We start from the raw sequence: 21,202 nt of genomic DNA on the forward strand, positions 1-21,202 counted from the left end.
TCAGTTTTGTTATTTATTAAACTAAATAAAAGAGTTGTTTGTTTGTTTGTTTACTTCTTAATGCTGTAATAATGAGATGGTGGATGTTAACACTCTGATTGTAGCAGCAGGTGTTGTGCAACTAGGTTGGCTGCTTGCAACACCCATACCCCATATTAGGATGTTGCTTTTCTTTTGATCCAGCTTCCTGTTAATTTGCCTGGGAATGCAGCAGAAGATAACCTAAGTCCTTGGGTCTCTGCCTCCCATGTAGGAGACTTGGAGTTCTGGGCTCTTGGCTTGGGCCTGACCCAGCCCTGGCTGTTCCACACTTTTGGGGTATAAACCAGTGAATGGGGAGAAAAATCAAGGAGGAGGGAAAGAGTAAGCAGATAGAGAGCTGGTAGATGATCAGAAGAAGACCTTATTATAGAGTTGAGTGGCTGAGCCTTAAAGAAATGAAGAAAAGATATTCCAGCTTAAGGAAATAGCAGTAGCAGTAACAATAAGCTGACACATGTACTGCTGTGTGCTAAGAACTGTATACGTACTTTACATATATTAACTAATTTAGTCCTTAAAGTGGCTAAAAAATGGAAACTAAGCAGTTGGCACTGAGTCCATCTTCTTAGGAGTTACTATATAGTGTATTAAGTTAAGGCAAGACAGTGTAGAGAAATAGCTAGGCTGTGTTAGAGGAATTGCTAGCTTGGTGTGAATAGAGCAAAATAAATAGAATGGTAGGAGCTAAGATTTCAAGTGGTGGGAATTGGGAAGGTGATGTGGTCAGAACTTAAGCCATTGTAGAGACTGAACTTTTATAGAGAGCCATCAGAAGTTTTTGTAACAGGGAAGTGATACGATCTAGTGAGTTCTTGGGCCCTTCCTCCCAGTCTGTGAGTAGAGCTCAAGAGGACTCCTCCTTTTCCTCCCCCTCCTGTTCCTTTCTTTCCTCCTCTTCTTCCCCCTTCTCTCCTTCCCTCTTCCTTCTCCTCCTCTTCTCCCTCTTCATCCTCTTCCCTTTCCCCTTCCTCTTCCTCCTCCACCACCTTCCTCCTCCTTTCATTCTCCCTCCTCTTCCTCCTTTCATTCATTCTCCCTCTTCCTTCTTCTTCAGATTTATTTATTTATTTGAAAGTCAGGGCCAGAGAGAGAGAGTCTGTAGAGACAGAAAGATCCTCTGTCTACTGGTTTACTTCCCAGATGGCTATAGCAGCTAGGTCTGGCCAGGCCGAAGCCAGGAGCTGGGAGCCTCATCCTGGTCTCCCACATGGGTGACAGGGGCCCAAATACATGGCCATCTTCTGCTACTTCTCCCAGGCTACCAGTAGGGAGCTGGGTAGAAGTGGAGTAGCTGGGACATATGTGTCAGAATTGTACAAAGTGCCTACTTGGGATGCTGCATCTCAGGTAGTGGCCTCACCTGATAAATCGCAATGGCAGCCCCTATTTATACTTCTAATTGAAACAGTATTTCCTTCATTTAGGGTGTAGCCAGTGAATCACAATAGTATTGTTAAAGTTACCTGTGATTTTTTTTTTTACTATCAAAAATCACTTCATTAGTTTGAAATATTATTGTTACAGTCCTGCTAGGTCCCATTTGATGTAACAATAAATACATTCTAATGACATTTTACATAAATATGTGGATTATTTTTTTACTTACATGTTAACATAATTGGTTTTCTTGGGAATCTTATGTATTTCTTTTGTGTATTTAAAAACATTACCTGAAAAGTGTCCATTGATTTCACCAGGCTGCCAAAGGACTCTGTAGCATACAAAAATTTAGACTGCCTATAAGAATTACTCTGATTGCTATAAGAATAGACTGGGGAAGAAGATATTTAGAAATAGCTTGAACTTGTGGAAATGGTGTCGTTTCTGAACGTTGGAGTCTTTTACAGTGAGCATGTATCCAGGTATTTTAAAAATGAGAAAAATGTTAGAAAATAAGAGATTGGTTACTTGTCAGAATAGTTATGGGAACATTAGAAAAAGCTAATCCATATGTTGCAAACACAGAAGAGTTTTGAATATTTACTTATTTATTTATTTGGAAGGCAGAGTTCAGAGAGGCAGAGAGAGAGAGATCTTCTGTCACTGGTTCACTCCTCAAAAGGCCGCAACAGCTGGAGCTGGGCCAATCCAAAGCCAGGAACCAGGAGCTTCCTCCTGGTCTCCAATGCAGGTGTGGGGCCCAAGTACCTGGACCAGCCTCTACTGCTTTCCCAAGCCATAGCAAAGAGCTGGATTGGAAGTGGAGCAGCTGGATCTCGAACCAGCGCCCATATGGGATGTCGACACTGTAAGCCTTGTCCCCTACGCCACGGCGCCAGCCCCACATGGAAGAGTTTTAAGATCTATAAAGTGAACCAAAATAAGATGAAGAATAGAATAGATGAATCTGTCAGTATTGTACAAAGTTTACTTTTAGAGAAAGAGACTGTGCATTCAGGAAGGCTCCCTTAACCCTTTTTCTTTGAAAGCAGTTGAATTTACTAACCTTGTACATGTATTGTTTTTAAAAATGTCATTAGTTCATGTGGGGGTGAGATTATGAGCTCTTTGGTATACCTCTATATTTTAATAAACCTTATATCTGTTTTTAGAATTTTTATTTATCCACGTTATAAATTGAATGATATTAGAGATTTTAAAAAGTTTGGAATATAACTGTGAAATGAAGATAGAAAATTTTATAGTATGATAACATCTTTATTAGCGGTAAAATAAGACTGTACATAAATGACTAAAAGTAAAGATTAGGAATTTACAGTAAAATGTAAATAATGATTTATTCTGGTGATGGAATTTGGGCTGATTTAAAAACATTTTCCCTTAAATTTTTTGCAGACTATGAGAAGACAACGAAATGAAGTTGTAGTTGAATTAAGGAAGGTAAGTCGGATTAATACTACCAGGTATAATTTTAACAAAATATATATATAAAATGTAAATTATATTTTTATGTAAAATATGTTAACTGTTGTATAACTACATTTTATTTGCTGAGTGTGGTTAAGATTTTTGTGACTCTTAGGTGCTTTAGCATTTATTTTTCTTTTGAAGTAAAAGATTTTCACTAAATTCAACAACGTATTGAGGATAACAAGGCAGAACTTACCTACTGTCCAAAAATGGCTATAAACAGCAACTTAACATGTTTTTTGTTTTGTCATTTTTAATGATTTATATAACGTGTAAATCATAGAGATACAGTTATGCTAAATAATTTTGCTATTAAAAGATAGTAGAGAACTTGGGCCAGCGCTGCGGCTCAATAGGCTAATCCTCCGCCTTGCGGTCCCGGCATACCCGGTTCTAGTCCCAGTCGGGGGGCCGGATTCTGTCCCTGTTGCCCCACTTCCAGGCCAGCTCTCTGCTATGGCCTGGGAGTGCAGTGGAGGATGGCCCAAGTCCTTGGGCCTTGCACCCCATGGGAGACCAGGAGGAAGCACCTGGCTCCTGGCTTGGGATCAGCGCGGTGCGCCAGCCGCAGCGTGCTGGCCGCGGCGGCCACTTGGAGGGTAAACCAGCGGCAAAAGGAAGACCTTTCTCTGTCTCTCTCTCTCACTGTCCACTCTGCCTGTCAAAAAAAAAAGATAGTGGAGAACTTGTCAGTTACAGATTTTATCAATTTTTTTTTTAACGATTACTTACTTGAAAGAGTTATGGAAAAGGAGAAGCAGAGGCAGAGAGAATAGCTTGGTTCACTCCCCAGGTGGCTGCAAAGATCAGGGTTTGGCCAGGCCGAAGCCAAATAAAGGTCCTGGCATCTCCCAGTGCAGGGACCCAAGGACTTGGGCCATCTTCCACTGCTTCCCAGGCACATTGGCAGGGAGCTGGATCAGAAGTGGAACAACTGGGACTTGAACCAGCACCCATAAAGGATACTGGTGTGGCAGGCGGCAGCTTTACCTGCTGTAGCACAGCACCAACCCCAAATTTCATCGATTTTTAAAGAATGAAAATAGGTTACAGTTAAATGTATTTTTAATTTGCCCAGACATTTTAAGTGAAATCCAAATAACCCTTGATTTTCGTAAAGCATGGTTGGTTTTTGCCTGATTTTGAACTTCCCAACTTTTGCTTTGACTCTACTTTTAGGTGATAAAGAGAAGCTCCCCGATGATGTGTAAAATACATTCTTAAATGCACATATGTTTGGTTCTCACTTAAACGGTACATTGTCTTTTTAGTTATACTTCTTGTTTTGTTTGTTTTTATGTGGTTCACGGTTCATTAAAAATGTAATATTTGGGGTCTGGGCCTCATTGTTGCTTAAGGGTTTAATTCACAGTTTGGTTTACTATTTGGCATTTGAATTTTACTTTCAAAAGGCACGCCATTCAGTTTGTAGGCACAGGATTGCCTAACTTACAAATGTATGTAGCGTTTTTTTTTAAATGAGATTCTTTGATTTTTTTTTTTTTAAAGAATAAAAGAGATGAACATCTCTTAAAGAGAAGGAATGTACCGCATGAAGATATCTGTGAAGACTCTGATATAGATGGTGATTATAGAGTGGTAAGTTGTTAATATTGTGCTGATTCAATGAAAGTTTTACATAAATAATGGAATTTTAAGATGGCTTTTAATTAATTTCTTTTTAACTTTTTTCCCAGCAAAATACCTCTCTAGAAGCTATTGTTCAAGTAAGTTGGGATTTATTTTCTCTGTTTATTTGTTAGACTTGATACTAATTACTGTGCATTTACAACATAAAATTATTTTATTTTTTATAGAATGCTTCAAGTGATAACCAAGGAATTCAATTAAGTGCAGTTCAGGCTGCTAGGTAAGTTAAATTTTGAGGACATGTTTCAGTTAAAACTTGAACAGAGGTTTTATTTTGAGTTGTTAACTATGTGTAATCCTATGAATCAGTGTTAGCTTTGATGGCAGATAATAGAAAACAGTCATAGATCATTTATCCTAAAAAAAATGTTCTCTGATTCAGAGTATTAAAACTGTTAGCAATGAACTGTGTACTTTCAACACATTTTCTGCGCTGAAAGGTGTACTTTAAATACATTGAAGCTTTATTCTGCATAATATATAGGTATTATGATAGGAAAAAGGTCACTTGACAGATCAGTGCCACAGAGTGGTAGAAAAACATCATTTGCAAAGCTTCTTTTGCTAACAGTTAACCAAGTAGCTAATTCTTCTCACAATGTTTATATTAATCAAGCAGTACATAAAGAATTATGAACTCACTGCATCAGTGTATGGACAAATAGACATTAAGATTTAGAGGTGCATATGCTCTCGGTGTCTAACTCGGCTGGAAATACCAAATTATCTTGCACATTTCTGTTACAAACTTAAGTTTCATATTTTAAGGGAAGAGCCAGAAAAAGTTAACTACTGAGATCTTTGCATAAACAGATAGGTTGAGAAAGATACAGTTGTATCATATTCCAACATAGTGGTTGCTTTGTATATTTATGAATATAAGAATAATACCTTATGTTGTGATTATCAGTGGGAAAGAGACCTTATACAGGAAATTGATCCTAGTTGCAGAGTTTCATAATAGGGGCTGATTGTGGTACAGCCAGGTAAATCAACTCTGGCAATGCAAGCATCCCTTTATCAGAGTGCCATTCACATCCCAGCTTCTCTGCATCTGATCCAGCTCCGTGCTGATGTGCCTGTGAAGGCATCAGATGGTGACTCAAGTGTTTGGGCCCTTGCTGCCCATGTGGGAGCTCTGGATGTAGTTCCAGGCTCCTGGGTTCAGCCCTGCCCAGCCCCAATCATTGTGGCCATTTAGGGAGTAAACCGTTAGATGGAAGATTACTATCCACCCCCTCCTTCATTTTCCCACTCTTTCCCACTGCCTTTCAAATAAGTAAAATTTTTTTTTAAATTTCTAAGTAGAAAAAGATTACATAGGCCCATTCAGTGTCTTGTTTAGTAAATGAATCCCTTTTATAATTATTTGACTTTTCCTACCTTGTGTATTTACCTTAATCTAGAACAGATAGGGACATTATAGAATTACAGTGTTAGACGTACCACAGATAAAAATAACTTCTAAAGACTTTTTCATGCAGGAAAGAATTATAGAACTATTCATATCTCAAAATGGCAATTGATGTTTATACGAAGAATGATAAAGAATCGGTTATGCTTGGGGACCCACACTGTGCCATAGGCTGGCATCCCATATGGATGCACACTAGTCTCAACTGCTCCATATCCAATCTAGCTCCCTACTAATGTATCTGGGAAAGCAGGGCAAGACAGCCCAAATAATTGGGCCCCTGCACCCATTATGGGAGATCTGGAAGATCCTTGCTCCTGGTTTCAGATCTGACCATTTCAGTCCGTTGCGGCCATTTGGGGAGTGAACTAGTGGGTAGAAGATCTCTCTTTCTGTAACCCTGCCTTTCAAACAAATAAATAAATATTAAGAAAAACTTAAGTTGTCTTAAAAATAAAAAATCAGTTAATGCTCGCAGTTGTCCAAGTTAATGGACTATTCTTTCCAACATGAGTTCTGCATGAAAATTAAAGCCCAGTGCCCCTGAAACAGAGATTCTCAGAGTACTGTCTGTGGAACCTTGGGAGATCCTGAGACAGTTTCAGGAGTCTGAAAGAATAGTCTGGTTTTCACAATAATTCTGAGACTTGACTTGCCCTTTTTTGTGGTACTAACCTTTATGTTGGTGTTGCAGAAGCACTTACAGATTTAAAACTTCTGGTACCTTAGTATAATTTAAGATAGTGGCACCAAACAAACTTTTTTTTTTTTTTTTCATTTTCGATTCTCTTTATATACAGAAGATCAGTTTAGCATACATTAAGTAAAGATTTCAAGTTTGCTCCCACACAGAAACATAAAGTGAAAAATACTGTTTGAGTACTAGTTATAGCATTAAATCACAATGTACAGCACACTAAGGTCAGAGATCCTACATGAGGAGTGAGTGCACAGTGACTCCTGTTGTTGACTTAACAAATTGACACTCTTGTTCATGGCCTCAGTAATCACCCTAGGCTCTTGTCATGAGCTGCTAAGGCTATGGAAGCCCCCTGAGTTCACCGACTCTGATCATATTTAGACAAGGCCATGGTCAAAGTGGAAGTTCTCTCCTCCCTTCAGAGAAAGGTACCTCCTTCTTTGATGACCCGTTCTTTCCACTGGGATCTCACAGAGATCTTTCATGTAGTTCCCCCCTCCCCCCCCAGAGTGTCTTGGCTTTCCATGCTTGAAATACTCTCATGGGCATTTCAGCCAGATCTGAATGCCTTAAGGGCTGATTCTGAGGTCAGAGTGCTGTTTAGGACATCTGCCATTCTGTGGGTCTGCTGTGCATCACACCTCCCATGTTGGATCGTTCTCTCCCTTTTTGATTCTATCAGCTAGTATTTGCAGACACTATTCTTGTCCATATGATCCCTTTGGTTCTTAGTCCCATCATTATGATCAATTATGAACAGAAACTGATCACTGGGACCAGTGAGATGGCATTGGTACATGCTACCCTGATGGGATTGAATTGGAATCCCCTGGTATGTTTCCAACTCTACCGTTTGAGGCAAGTCAGCCTGAGCATGTCCCAAATTGCACATCTCTTCCCTCGCTTATTCCCACTCTTATATTTAACAGCGATCACTTTACAGTTAAGTTTCAGCACTTAAGAATAATTGTGTATTGATTACAGTATTCAACCAAAAGTATTAAGTAGAACAAACAAAAAAATACTAAGAGGGATAACATATTAAGCTGCTCATCAACAGTCGGGGTGAGGGCTGATCAAGTCACCATTTCTCACACACAAACAAACTTTATAAAATAATGTTGTATTCAGCATTATACCCTCAAAGAATAAAAACCACTTCTCTTTCAAAATGTCCTCAATGAAGGAGTAAAAAAAAATTTTTTTGTTAAATCTTGACCCTTGGTCTCATGGATCTTCAGTTGAAAGAGACTAGGTTAAGATTCTTTATAAGCATGTGGTATGGAAAAACACTTTTCGTAGCATTTGTTTTTTTTTTTTTTTTTTTTTTTTTTTGACAGGCAGAGTGGACAGTGAGAGAGAGAGACAGAGAGAAAGGTCTTCCTTTGCCGTTGGTTCACCCTCCAATGGCCGCCGCTGCAGCCGGCGCACCGCGCTGATCCTGGCAGGAGCCAGGAGCCAGGTGCTTTTCCTGGTCTCCCATGGGGTGCAGGGCCCAAGCACCTGGGCCATCCTCCACTGCACTCCCTGGCCATAGCAGAGGGCTGGCCTGGAAGAGGGGCAACCGGGACAGAATCCGGCGCCCCAACCGGGACTAGAACCCGGTGTGCCGGCGCCGCTAGGTGGAGGATTAGCCTATTGAGCCACGGCGCCGGCTCACATTTGTTACAATTCATTCTCTGTAGGTAAGGTATTCAATTCAAATGTAGGACTATGGCTCTGTAAGTACTCTTGAAATTCATTGATGATGTGTAAAACATACTACTTGAACTGGAAAGTAAGAGGTGTAAGATTCGAAGGGCCTGCAAATGAAATTGAAATGGTACATACAACCCACACATTATTGAGTTTTAGAGAATAAGATTTGTTAGGTTAAGACAGCCTTTTTGTGGAGCAGTTTAAAGCTAGGTCAAAGAATTTACCTTGATAAAGTAAAAATAAGCAACCATCTCTTAGTTTATATAGGGGGATGATCAGGTTAAGCTTTCTAAAACAATTCCCTTCATATAGTAGTGCAGAGGATTCCAGTTGGGTAAAGATTTGTGTTAGGCCACACTGAGGATTACCAGCTAAACCTTCAATCTTCTACATCTGAAAATAGACACTGGATTTTTTTTTTTTTCCCAATGAGGACAGGAATCTACGTGTATTATTTACCTTAGTATATCCAGCATCTCTTTAGGTATTTCCCTGTATGATGGTATACTTACTCCATTTCTCTTTAGTTGCTGAAATGAAAATGTTGTTGAGCTTTTATGCTCTTTAATTTTTTAAGTGTAGAGTAGGATGAAGAATTGAACACGAATATCAGCAATAAAATACAGCAGCAATTTAAGTCTTTTGTCTTTTGACTGTTGTGACCTAGTGTGAATAATTTTGTATATTTTGGTGATATCTTAATTCGTTTCTTAGCAAGGTAGGTGTTATATAGAGTTTGTCTAGTTCCTTCTCTGAGCTCAAAAGTAAGTAATACTAACATATATAAAACATGTAGATGTGGGCGTTTGGCACCTGAATTCCTATCAGAATGCCTGGAGATTCAAGTCCCACCTCCACTTCCAATTTCAGGTTCTTGCTAATGTGCCCCCTGGGAGGTAGCAGGTGATTGCTCAAGTACATGGGGCATTACCACCCATGTGGAAGACCCAGATTCAGTGCTAGGCTCCTGGCTTTAGCCTGGCCTAGCTTCAGCTGTTCAGGGCATTTGGGGAAATGAATCAGCTAATAGAAGGTCTCTCTCTGTCTCTCTCTCTCTGCCTCTCAAATTAATAATTTACATAAAATATTTAATTTCTTTTTATAAGTTATCTTCAGGACTCATTAAGGAATAACATTGTACTAATAGTGGTTCATAATTGATATTTTTGTAATTTTTATTCATCTCTAAATTTAAGTCATAAATTAATCTTTTTATAATTAGCAAAAAGATTGCATTAAATAAGTTATGAAATATTTTCAGGGACCCATGTTGTGGCATAGTGGGTAAAACTGCCACCTGTAACACTGGCATTCCATATGGGTGCTGGTTCCAGTCCTGGCTGCTCCAGTTCCAATCCAGCTCCCTACTAATGTGCCCCAGAAAGCAGTGGAGGATGGCCCTATTGCTTGGGTCCCTACACCCATGTGAGAAACTGGAATGAAGCTCCTGGCTTCAGCTTGGCCCATCCTCAGCTGTTGTATTCATTTGGGGAGTGAACCAGAAGATGGAAGATCTCTGTCTTTTCCCCTCTTTTTCTGTAATTCTGCCTTTCAAATTCACATGAAATTTCCGAGTTGAGAATTGTACCAAATATTCAGATTTATGACAGTGTCAAATATGAATTTGGATCATTTTAATATTGTGTATCATCAAGTTTCATAAGGAGCTTATATGTATACATATATATTATGTCTTACAGAAAGCTTTTGTCCAGTGATCGAAATCCACCAATTGATGACTTAATAAAATCTGGAATATTACCTATTTTAGTTCATTGTCTTGAAAGAGATGACAAGTAAGTACAAGTTCTTTGTTTTTAATTTAGTATGTACCCTTTGAGAAGGAAAGATTTTCTAGTAGATAGTCTTTTTTCTTTAAAGACAGGAGCTATGGGATGGAATTGAAAAGTCAAAAGGAATGGGAAAAATGATGCAAATTATATTTATGCCAACAGATGAAGGTAAAAGCCAAAGAGGGACTTAGTTTAAGTTTTGAAAATTAACAGGAACTAGGTTGAGCATGTAGGTACTTGAGAAAACAAGGCCTTGGAGGTTTCAGAAATGCTGAATGTTTAGAGGCAAAATATTTAATATATTTAAAATACTTGTGGACAACGATGTTGATAGAAATTTGTACCAATGTGAAAATAACTACTGTTTGAAGTTATTTGTTTTTGTTTATTTGTTTTGTAGTCCTTCTTTACAGTTTGAAGCTGCATGGGCTTTGACGAACATTGCATCTGGAACCTCTGAACAAACTCAAGCAGTAGTTCAATCCAGTAAGTTGCTTATTAACAAATAACATTGTATTTTTTCAAAAAAAAGTCAACAGAACCCGCTGATTCTCCTAAAAGAATATAGCTATTTATGTTGTAAAGTTATAGCTACTCAATAACATGTAGAGTTGTTGAACTAGACCAGCCTAGCAATCTTATTCAGTTGACCAACACACTCTGTTTCTAAAACTTCATTTAATTCCTTTCAAAATCTGGGTAATTTCCTAATTGTAATAGCAGATTATATTATTATAGTTATACTTTATTTATAGGACATCAGAAGAAATAAAATTATTTTTCCCATTGCCATACTGTGTTTCAGCTTCTCTTAAAGAAGTTATGTTTTTGGGGCCGGCACTATGGCACAGTAGGTTGATCCTCTGCCTGCAGCGCCGGCATCCCTTATGGACGCCAGTTCTAGTCCTGCTGCTCCTCTTCCAATGCGGCTCTCTGCTGTGGCCTGGGAGAGCAGTGCAAATTGGCCCAAATGCTTGGGCTCTGGCGCCTGCATAGGGGACCCAGAAGAAGCTCCTGACTCCTGGCTTTGGATCAGCTCAACTCCAGCCGTTGCAGCCAATTGGGCAGTGAACCATCAGATGGAAGACCCTCTGTGTAACTCTGACTTTCAAATAAATAAATAAATAAATATTTTAAAATAATAATAATAATAATACTAACAGGTATATTGTTTTCATGAGTACTATTTAATTTTTCTGCCAAAGAAATTAATAATTTTTAAAAGGAACTTTAAAAATGCATCTTAAATATGTAAGCAGTATACTTGTCTAAGCTTGTAAAATCGTAAGCACTAATCTTTTGATTTTGAAAGGGAACAAAAATGATATCCAAGTTAGTACCTTATTATGTAGATAGTTGTAATATTAGAAAAACAAATTACCTTAAATTCTATTAAAATTAAATTTTGGATTCATATATTTTTTGTTTTATTAAATGTGATTTTTTTTTTTGGTTTTATATGGTTGACTCCTAGGTAAATTTTATTTTTTCAAGATAATATCTTATTCCCTACCTTTTTCCTTTTCTGTTTCATATGGTCTTTAAAGATCAGAAAGAGGTTTTTATAAGTAATCATCATTAATCTACATGTATGAATATGAATACTTGTTTGCACCAAAAGTTAGCATTTAATCCATTTTCCACAAGCTTTTTGAGGTACCTCATATTTAAATAGCATTTTTCAAAGTTATATGGGAAAGAAAGAAAAAGAGTCACTTGTTCAGTGTAATACTAGTCTGTTCAGACAAAGGCCTGTCTTGTGTTTGCCATCTTTATTGAGCAATACAATTACTTCCTGATTCAGAAGGTCTCAAGTGGTCCAGGAATCACTGGCCTGTCTGTTCAGCCACATGATGTTTATTTAAATTAAAGTGCTTAAAAGTTATTTCAATATTGGAACTTTCTTCTCAAATTTGATGAATTAATCTTTTTTTAAAAGAATTATTTATTTATTTGAAAATCAGAGTTATACACAGAGAGAGGAGGAGAGGCAGAGAGAAAAAAAGAGGTCTTCCATCTGCTGGTTCACTCCTTCACTCTCCAAACGGCCACAATGTCCAGAGCTGGGCCTATCCAAAGCCAGGAGCTAGGAGCTTCTTCTGGGTCTCCCACACAGCTGCTTTCCCAGACCATAGAAGAGAGCTGGATGGGAAGTGGAGCATCCAGGACTCGAATCAGCGCCCATATGGGATGCCAGCACTGTTGGTGGTGGCTTTACCACACTGTGTAACAGCGCTGGCCCCTGAATTAATCTTAAAATTAGGTTTAAGCCCAGGTTTAATTGTAAATGAAATTTTATGAACTTTATTTGATAATTGTTTTAAAACTCATTTCGATGCTAATTAAATTATCTGCTAGTCAGAATTCTTCCAGAAGTGCTGTTTCTAATAAAAAAAAATTTTTTTAAGACAGAAAGGTTTTCCATCTGACAGTTCACTGCCCAATCAGCCGCAACAGTCGGAGCCACACTGATCCGGAGCCAGGAGCTAGGAGCTTCTTCCGGGTCCCCCCCCCCCCCCCGCCCCGCCCCGGCGAGTGCAGGGGCGCAAAGACTTGGGCCATCTTCTACTGCTTTCCCAAGCCATAGCAGAGAGCTGGATCGGAAGTGGAGCAGCCAGGTCTCGAACCGGCACCCACTGGGATGCCGGTGCTTCAGGCCAGGGTGTTAACCTGCTGCGCCACAGTGCTGGCCCCAGTCTGGCCCCAATCTAATAAAAATTATTTAATGAGGATATATTTTTGATAGATTCTATTTTTATTTTGAGATATCAGCAAAAAAATTCAGTTTTTTAGTAGTTTCTTTATGAAGCTAGCATTGTGGTACAGTGGGTTAAACTTCTGTTTGTAGTACCAGCATCCCATATCAGAGTCCCAGTTCAGGCCGGCGCCGCGGCTCACTAGGCTAATCCTCCGCCTAGCGGCGCTGGCACACCGGGTTCTAGTCCCGGTCGGGGCGCCGGATTCTGTCCCGGTTGCCCCTCTTCCAGGCCAGCCCTCTGCTGTGGCCAGGGAGTGCAGTGGAGGATGGCCCAGGTGCTTGGGCCCTGCACCCCATGGGAGACCAGGAAAAGCACCTGGCTCCTGGCTCCTGCCATCGGATCAGCGCGGTGCGCCGGCCGCAGCGCGCTGGCCGTGGCGGCCATTGGAGGGTGAACCAACGGCAAAAGGAAGACCTTTCTCTCTGTCTCTCTCTCTCACTGTCCACTCTGCCTGTCAAAAAAAAAAAAATAAATAAAAAAAAAAAAAAAAAAAAAAAAAAAGAGTCCCAGTTCAAATTCGGGCTGTTCCACTTCTGATCCAGCTTCCTACTAATGCTCCTGGAAAGCAGTGGATAATGGCCCAAGTTTCTGGGCCCTTGCCACCATTGTGGGAGATGCAGATGGAATTCTGGCTCCTCACTTCAGCCTGGACCAACCATGGCTTTTGAAGCCATTTGAGGAGTGGAAGCTTTCTCTCTCTCCGACTCTAGCTTTCAAATAAATGCATATTTCTTTAAAAAGGAAAAAGTGTGTGTATATAAATTTATATATATATATATATATAGAGAGAGAGAGAGAGAGAGAATCTTCAACCTGAAGTGTTAACTTACATTTTCCTCTTTCAGATGCTGTGCCACTTTTCCTGAGGCTTCTTCATTCACCCCATCAGAATGTCTGTGAGCAAGCAGTATGGGCTTTGGGAAATATCATAGGTTTGTATAACATTTAGAGTACTAGTTCAACAGTTGTTACTAGGTTATAAAAATAATTACTAATTGTCAAAAAGGAAAAAGTTTGCCTTTAATACTAGTTGTGGTAAACAGCTTACAGGAATTTTAACTGAGTATAAAGTCATGATAGGCAGAATTAACATTTTGTTACTTGTTATACCATTTAATTATTTGAATAACTATGAAATATGTATGTCATTTGGGTCTTCTATTTTCTGCTGAGGTCTGTTTTATTTTCTCAGTTTTCCCTATCAAAGCTAACTTAGTAAACCAGAAGGATTCTAAGGATTGTTAATGCCACATATTGTTTGTGTTTCTCACATAGAAATAATCAGAATTGCTTGGGTGTACCTCCTCTTTATTGCCCTTTTGCAGGGACAACATGGAAGACAGGAGATGGTTATGAATTTTCTGGGAGGATATCTCTGTAAACTGTTCTTAGCATAGGGTATAGTGCTGTTGGGAATGCTGTCTCCTTCATTCCTTTACTTTTATACCAAATTTTAGAATTATAACTATTATGCCATATCTTGATCTTTAATTTTTTATTTTAGTGACATTCTGGAAGTAATTAGAATACATGAGTGCAAAGGGAGCAATTGTTTTATCTCTAAATATTTTAGTGCAGGAAAAAAATGTTTTCACTTAGGATAGTAACTTCAGCATGCCTTCATATTAGAAATTACAGTGACACTCAATTCAGAAATTGATCTGACAGTTCTCTGTGGCATTAGTTCTCAAACTTTAGCATACTGTCAGAATCATATAGAGACTTTTATTAAAACACGGACTCCTGTACCCACAGAGATTTTGCTCTGAGCACAAGCCCAAAAACCACATTGGGAATGAATCATTGTTCTAGGACTATTATAGGACTATCTTTTCTTCTGACATAGTTTTCTAAGTGTACAGAATAATTTGTCATTCACTGTTTTGGTCCACTGATACTGAGTCATACATGGAAATTCAACACATATTTTCTCTGTAAGAGTATTTCTATACTTTTTTTAAAGATTTTATTTATTTTGCGAAGTAGAGTTACAGACAGAAAGAAGGAGAGACAGAAAGATCTTCTATCTGCTGGTTCACTCCCTAAATGGCCGCAGTGGCCAGAGCTGAGCCGATCCTGAAGCCAGGAGCTTCTTCTGGGTTTCCCATGCAGGAGCATGGGCCCAAGCACTTGGGCATCTTCTGCTGCCTTCCCAGGCCATAAGCAGAGAGCTGGATTAGAAAAGGAAAAGCTGGGACTTGAACTGGTACCTATATGGGATGCCAGCGCTGCAAGCAGAAGCTTAACCTATTACACCATAGTACTGGCCCCTATACTTTTTTAATTATATGAAATAACATTGAAAGAAAAGATAAAAGCAGCAGTTATCCACCCACAAAGTATTTTTGAAAACCGTAAGCCCTCCAAAATTTAGCTGGTATGAAGACATTTGATAAGAGAGCAGTTTATAAAGTCCCACATGTGAATAATCTGTAAAAGAGTACTGTAGCATCTTATGTTGCTTCTTTTGGTCCAAAGATCTATGGCTCCTAAGGCCTAGAGTATGAACTTGGTTATCACTGACTAGAAACTAAGTAATACATCTGGTTAAAATCCAGAACGCAGGAGTGGATGTTGCAGTGCAGCAGGTTAAGCTGCCACTTTGGAAGCCTGCATCCTGTATCAGAGTGTCTGGGATCAAGTCCCGCTCCACATACAATGCATGCAGCTTCCTGCACGTGTGCATTCTGAGAGGCAGCAGGTGATGTCTCAAGTACTTGGGTCCCTGATACCCACTTGGGAGTCCCAGTTGGAATTCCAGGTTCCTGGCTTCAGCCTGGCCCAGCCAGCCATTAAGGCCATTTTGGGAGTGAACCAGTAGATGGAAGATCTCTCTTCCTTCTTACCCCCTCTGTAATTCTTCATATCAAATAAATAAATATTTATAAGAAATTTTTAAAGTATGGGAAGCCACATATTGGACCCAGTACTTTATGTTTTCTGAAAAACTTATTGTCACTATATTTTATTGAATTTATAAATTATTTCTACAGGTGATGGGCCCCGGTGTAGAGATTATGTCATAAGTCTTGGAGTTGTGAAACCTTTACTTTCGTTCATAAGTCCATCTATTCCTATAACATTCTTAAGAAATGTTACTTGGGTTATGGTCAACTTATGTCGCCACAAAGACCCACCACCACCAATGGAAACCATTCAAGAGGTAAAAATTTTTATTTTTAATTTTAGTTTTTTAAGTTGATGGGGTGGATGTTTGGCACAGTGGTTAAGACACGACTTGGGACATCTGCTTTCCATATCATAGTGCCTGGGTTTGAGTCCCAGTCCATTTCCAATTCCATCTGCCTTCTAATTTGCACCCTGGGAAAGCAGCAGATGGTGGCTCAAGTCCTTGGGTCTCTGATACCCACCCAGAGATCCAGATTAAGTTACAGGCTCCTGGCTTAGTCCTGGCCCAGCCCCAGCTGTTGCAGGCATTTAGAGAGTAAATCAATGTATGGAAGATCTCTCTCTATATATATATTTCAAATGAAATGAAAATAAGTAAATTTTTTAAAAGTAGGTATTAAAGAGGATACCATTATGTATGTTGTTATATATGTGTATTTTTCAATCTGTATAATTCTCTCTTTAGATTCTTCCAGCCCTTTGTGTTTTAATTCATCATACAGACGTAAATGTGAGTAAATGCTTCCTATCCTATGTTTATGTATATACATTTATGTCTTATTATGTGTGTGTGTATATATCTTATGTACATTTATGTTTAGGGCTGGAAATTGGGGAGAAAATGTTATTTGAAGACATGTCATTGTACTATCTGATTTTTGTACTTCAAGGGTTGAAATACAAATTTGGTATTTTTATATTTATGTTTACCTGTATCATAAAATATAATTTCAGTGAGGAAGTCAAGCCCAGTTATTATTTTAGTCTGTGCAGTAATGTACATGTACATACATAAAGATGTATGTATGTACAAGTTGTCTTCAAAAACTTCAAGGAAGTTGTATATTATGAAGAAACTGGATGGATTTCAGGTTTTTTTTTTTTTTTCTTCACTAAAATAAGCTTGTCTTTTAATTTGATGTCTCCACAGATTTTGAAGTGCTCTCATGTATATCAATGTTAGAAAAACTCATATAGAAAGTTTTTAAGTTTCTAGTCAGTAATCTCCCTTACTAAGATTATCTTTGTTCATGAATGTTTAATGGAAGCTTATATTGATAACCTGGCCAATTATAATACAGATAACATGCACTTAGTGACATTTTTGTTTTTTGAAAAATGAGTAGAAATACTGTGCCTGTATGCATGAGTTTGTATTCCTATACATTTACCAAACCTATGAACATCAGTTGTTCTTCATATTTTTACTCCATTTCTCCCAGTTATAATGACTGGCGCCGGCACCTCGGGTTCTAGTCCCAGGTGAGGCGCCGGATTCTGTCCTAGTCGCTCCTCTTCCTGTCCAGCTCTCTGCTGTGGCCCAGGAGTGCAGTGGAGGATGGCCCAAGTGCTTGGGCCCTGCACCCGCATGGGAGACCAGGAGAAGCACCTGGCTCCTGACTTCGGATCAGCGCAGTGCTCTGGCCACAGCGGCCATTGAGGGGTGACCCAGTGGAAAAGGAAGACCTTTCTCTCTCTCTCTCTCTCTCTCTCACTCTTTCACTCTCTCACTGTCCACTCTGCATGTCAAAAAAAAAAAAAAAATACTATTCTCAAACAAGGGAAGAAAACAGCACAAGCAAGATTTTAAACATAACAAATAAATGAGGTGGGAAACTGACCTGATTTTTTATAAAAGCCAGACTAGCCTTTGATTTGTTAGAAAAATTAGGGAATATAATAGGTAAGGGACTGTCCATGTGTGAAATATAGATAGCAATAATCAGAAAGTAATGTGTTTCTTTAAAAAACGATTTGCTATGGTGATAGCAGTGTTTGATGAGCTATTTCATTTCTTTACAGTTTTAGGATTATACTTTTTTTTTGCCAGAATCCCCTAAAAGTATGTAGAACAAATTAAAATCAGAATTTTGCTACATCAAGTAGTGAGATAATGTACAAAATTTATTAAACATGCTCTTTGCTCTAAAGATGTTTTTTAAGCGCCAGATAGTCTGATTGAATCAGATAGATCTTAAATATTTATATAAGCATTTTTTGTTTTTGGTTCCTGAAAGCCATGTTCCTTGACTGAAGTATAAATTTCAACATTTTTCTTTTAAAATATTCATAAAAAAAGATTAATCTCAAAGTTATACTACCACTAAAAAACCAGACATCTTCATTTACTTTATTCAGAGATGCATTATGTTTCTTTACCTCAATCTAGGTGAGATTCTGATTACATTTATCTTTATTTTTTATGTGCCTTGAATTTCTCAAGCCAGTCTATATTGTTGTTTTTAGTTACATATTTAATTAATAATATTATTTACTAAATAGTGATGTTTATTAGAGTCATCTTGGGTAAACATTTAGCAGTGTGTTCTTAAGTCAAGCCATCAAAGAACTAAAGATAAAACTAGTTAACTGCTTCTACAAGCCATAACTAAAGCACCAACATTACATTTAGTTGTAATTGGTAAACTTACAGAATACAAACTTTGTCACAAAAGAATATATGAGATCTAGTTTGATTTAAATCGTGATTTTTTTCCCCCAGAAACCTTTTATTTAAGGTATATGACTTCATGCATTTCATAAATACAACTTTAGGAACATAGATATTCTTCCCTTCGTACCTGCCCTTCCACCCTTCTTCCTACTCCCTCTCCTATTCCCATTCTTATTTTTTACTAAAATCTACTTTCATTTAACTTTATACACAGAAGATTAACTCTGTACTAAGTAAAATGTTCAACAAATAGTATTAAAAAAAAAACTGTTACTCAAACAGTTTTTTGATTTCTCTTTGGATTTTTTTCTATGACCCACTGTTCATTCAGGAGCATGTTTTTCAGTTTGCATGTGATCTAGAGATTCTTAAGTTCTTGATTTCCAACTTCATTCCATTGTGGTCAGAGAAGATGGCATAGTATGATTTTGAATTTGCTAAGACTTGCTTTATGGCTTATCATGTGGTCCATCCTAGAGAAAGTTCCGTGCACTGGTGAGAAGAATGTGTATTCTGCAACTGTAGGATGAAAAGTTCTGAAAATATCTGTTAGATCCACGTGGTCTATAGTTTTGATTAACTATTTCCTTGCTGATTTTCTGTCTGAATGATCTTTCCATTTTTAAAGTGGGGTATTGAAGTCCCCCATTACTATTGTATTGGAGTTTTTTTTTTTCTCCCTTTAGATCCTTAACATTTCTTTTAAATAGCCAGGTGCCCTGTAATTAGATTTGTATACATTTATTGTCACATCTTCCTGTTGAGTTGAACCCTTAATCATTGCATAGTGCCCTCTTTGTCTCTTTTGACAGTTTTTGTGTTAAAAACTGTTTTGTCTGATACCAGGATGGCTATACCAGCTCTTTTTTGGTTTCTGTTAACGTAGAATATCGTCTATGCTTTCACTTTCAGCCTGCATTTATCTTTGTTGGTGAGATATGTTTCTTGTAGACAACAAGTAGATGAGTTTTATTTTTTAATCTATTCAGCCAGTCTGTATCTTTTATCTGGAGATTGAGGCCATTTACATTCAAGGTGCCTATTGGCCCTGATGTTTTCCATAAATATTCCTATTGCTTACTTTTTATTTCCTTTGTTCTTGTGCTGGGAGATTTTCTTTCATAGTGATGACTGTGTTTCTGTGTGTAGCACATCTTAAGCATCTCTTGTAAGGCTAGATGAGTGGTGACAAATTCTTTGAATTTCTGTTTGTTATAGAAGGTCTTTTATTTCACCTTCATTCCTAAATGAGAGCTTTGCCAGGGTACAGTATTCTGGGTTGACAGTTTTTTTTTCTCTTTAGACTTGGAATATATCTCACCATTCTCTCCTAGCCTGCAGGGTTTCTGATGAGAAGTCGGCTGTGAGTATAATTGGAGATCCTCTGAAAGTAATCTGGAGTTTCTCTCGTGTTCATTTTTTTACTGTGGAGAGTTTGAGTACAATGTGTCATGGTGAGGATCTTTTCTGGTCATATCTATTAGGAGTTCTATGTGCTTCTTGTACTTGGAGGCCCCTTTCTCCAAATTTGGGAAGTTTTTCTGTAATTATTTCACTAAAAAGGCCTTGTAATCCGTTCTCTTTCCTCACCTTCAGGAACTCCTGTGTCCTGTATGTTTTGTGGTTTGATAGTATTCCATGAATCTCCAACACTGTTTTTTAATTTTCTTATTTCTTCTTTTTTTTTTTGGTCTAAAATCTCCAGAGATTTGTCTTCTAACTTGGATATTCTTTCTGCTGCCTTACCGAGTCTGTTGTTAAGGCTTTCCACCACATTTTTTATTTGATCTATTGAATTCATCATTTCCAATATTTCATTTTCATTTCTCTTTAAATTCTCAATTTCATGGGAAAATTTTTTTATTTGTGTCATGTATATATTACTTTAATTCGTGGATTTGCTTCTGATTACTTCTGAGTAATCCTATAATCTATAATTTAAATTCCATTTCCAGCATTTCTTCAGTCTCTTCATTTTCACATTGTATTTTTGAAGTGTTGGTGTGTTTCTTTGAAGGCGTCATGTGAGAGAAGAAAACAAGTGGTAGAACAATCTTAGATTAATTGTATGGTTAAGAATTACTAAAATGAGAAAATATTCAAATGCTCTTTGAATTCTCATTTTACTCATTAGATTTTGGTAGATACAGTGTGGGCCCTCTCTTACCTTACTGATGCTGGCAATGAACAGATACAGATGGTAATAGACTCTGGAATAGTTCCTCATTTGGTTCCTCTGCTCAGCCATCAGGAAGTTAAAGTTCAGGTAAGTTTGTTCGTGATAAAAAATTTTAAGTTTTTCTAATAATAATTGCTGTAAACATGACATTCAGAGCCAAACAATTTCAATAGTTTAAAGGATATTCTTAGCATGACAGCATGTCTGTGATGGTAAGAGTAAATTATTTTATTCCCATTTTAAAGGTGGAAAAAAATGAGGTAAGGATACTACAGCTTGAACCTACCTTTGCCCACCCTCTCTGAAAAATACATATTTAGGAAGAGACTCCTTTGTAGAATACAGATTTGTATTATAGGCAATTCAGTTTAGCAGCTTGAGTGCAATCAAACAGGTGTTGATACTTAGAATTCCTACTCCTTTTCTTATTTTTCTTCCTCTTCCACAGTCCAATTCCCCCCACCCCCCATTCCGCCCTGTCCCTTTTTACTGATCTGGAAAGTTTGGTTCGC

The 21,202-nt window shown here is 38.0% G+C and overlaps 1 protein-coding gene across 2 annotated transcripts in view; it reads left to right on the forward strand.

Annotated features, from left to right (window-relative positions):
- Positions 1–21,202, forward strand: part of KPNA4 (karyopherin subunit alpha 4) — a 65,627-nt gene that overhangs the window by 24,625 nt on the left and 19,800 nt on the right. For both annotated transcript variants that reach the window (XR_016233228.1, XM_002716340.6), the window contains exons 2-11: positions 2,839–2,883; positions 4,423–4,512; positions 4,611–4,640; positions 4,731–4,783; positions 10,076–10,171; positions 10,569–10,654; positions 13,773–13,859; positions 15,921–16,090; positions 16,523–16,567; positions 20,646–20,777. Coding sequence is in view for 1 of the 2 variants with exons in the window: in XM_002716340.6 (XP_002716386.2) it covers positions 2,839–2,883; positions 4,423–4,512; positions 4,611–4,640; positions 4,731–4,783; positions 10,076–10,171; positions 10,569–10,654; positions 13,773–13,859; positions 15,921–16,090; positions 16,523–16,567; positions 20,646–20,777 (834 nt within the window). In the remaining variant the exon portion in view is untranslated. The remainder of the gene's footprint in view (positions 1–2,838; positions 2,884–4,422; positions 4,513–4,610; positions 4,641–4,730; positions 4,784–10,075; positions 10,172–10,568; positions 10,655–13,772; positions 13,860–15,920; positions 16,091–16,522; positions 16,568–20,645; positions 20,778–21,202) is intronic.

This window comes from Oryctolagus cuniculus, chromosome 4 (assembly GCF_051225735.1).
Source record: "Oryctolagus cuniculus isolate XC-2025 breed Fujian yellow rabbit chromosome 4, ASM5122573v1, whole genome shotgun sequence".
Lineage (NCBI taxonomy): Eukaryota > Metazoa > Chordata > Mammalia > Lagomorpha > Leporidae > Oryctolagus > Oryctolagus cuniculus.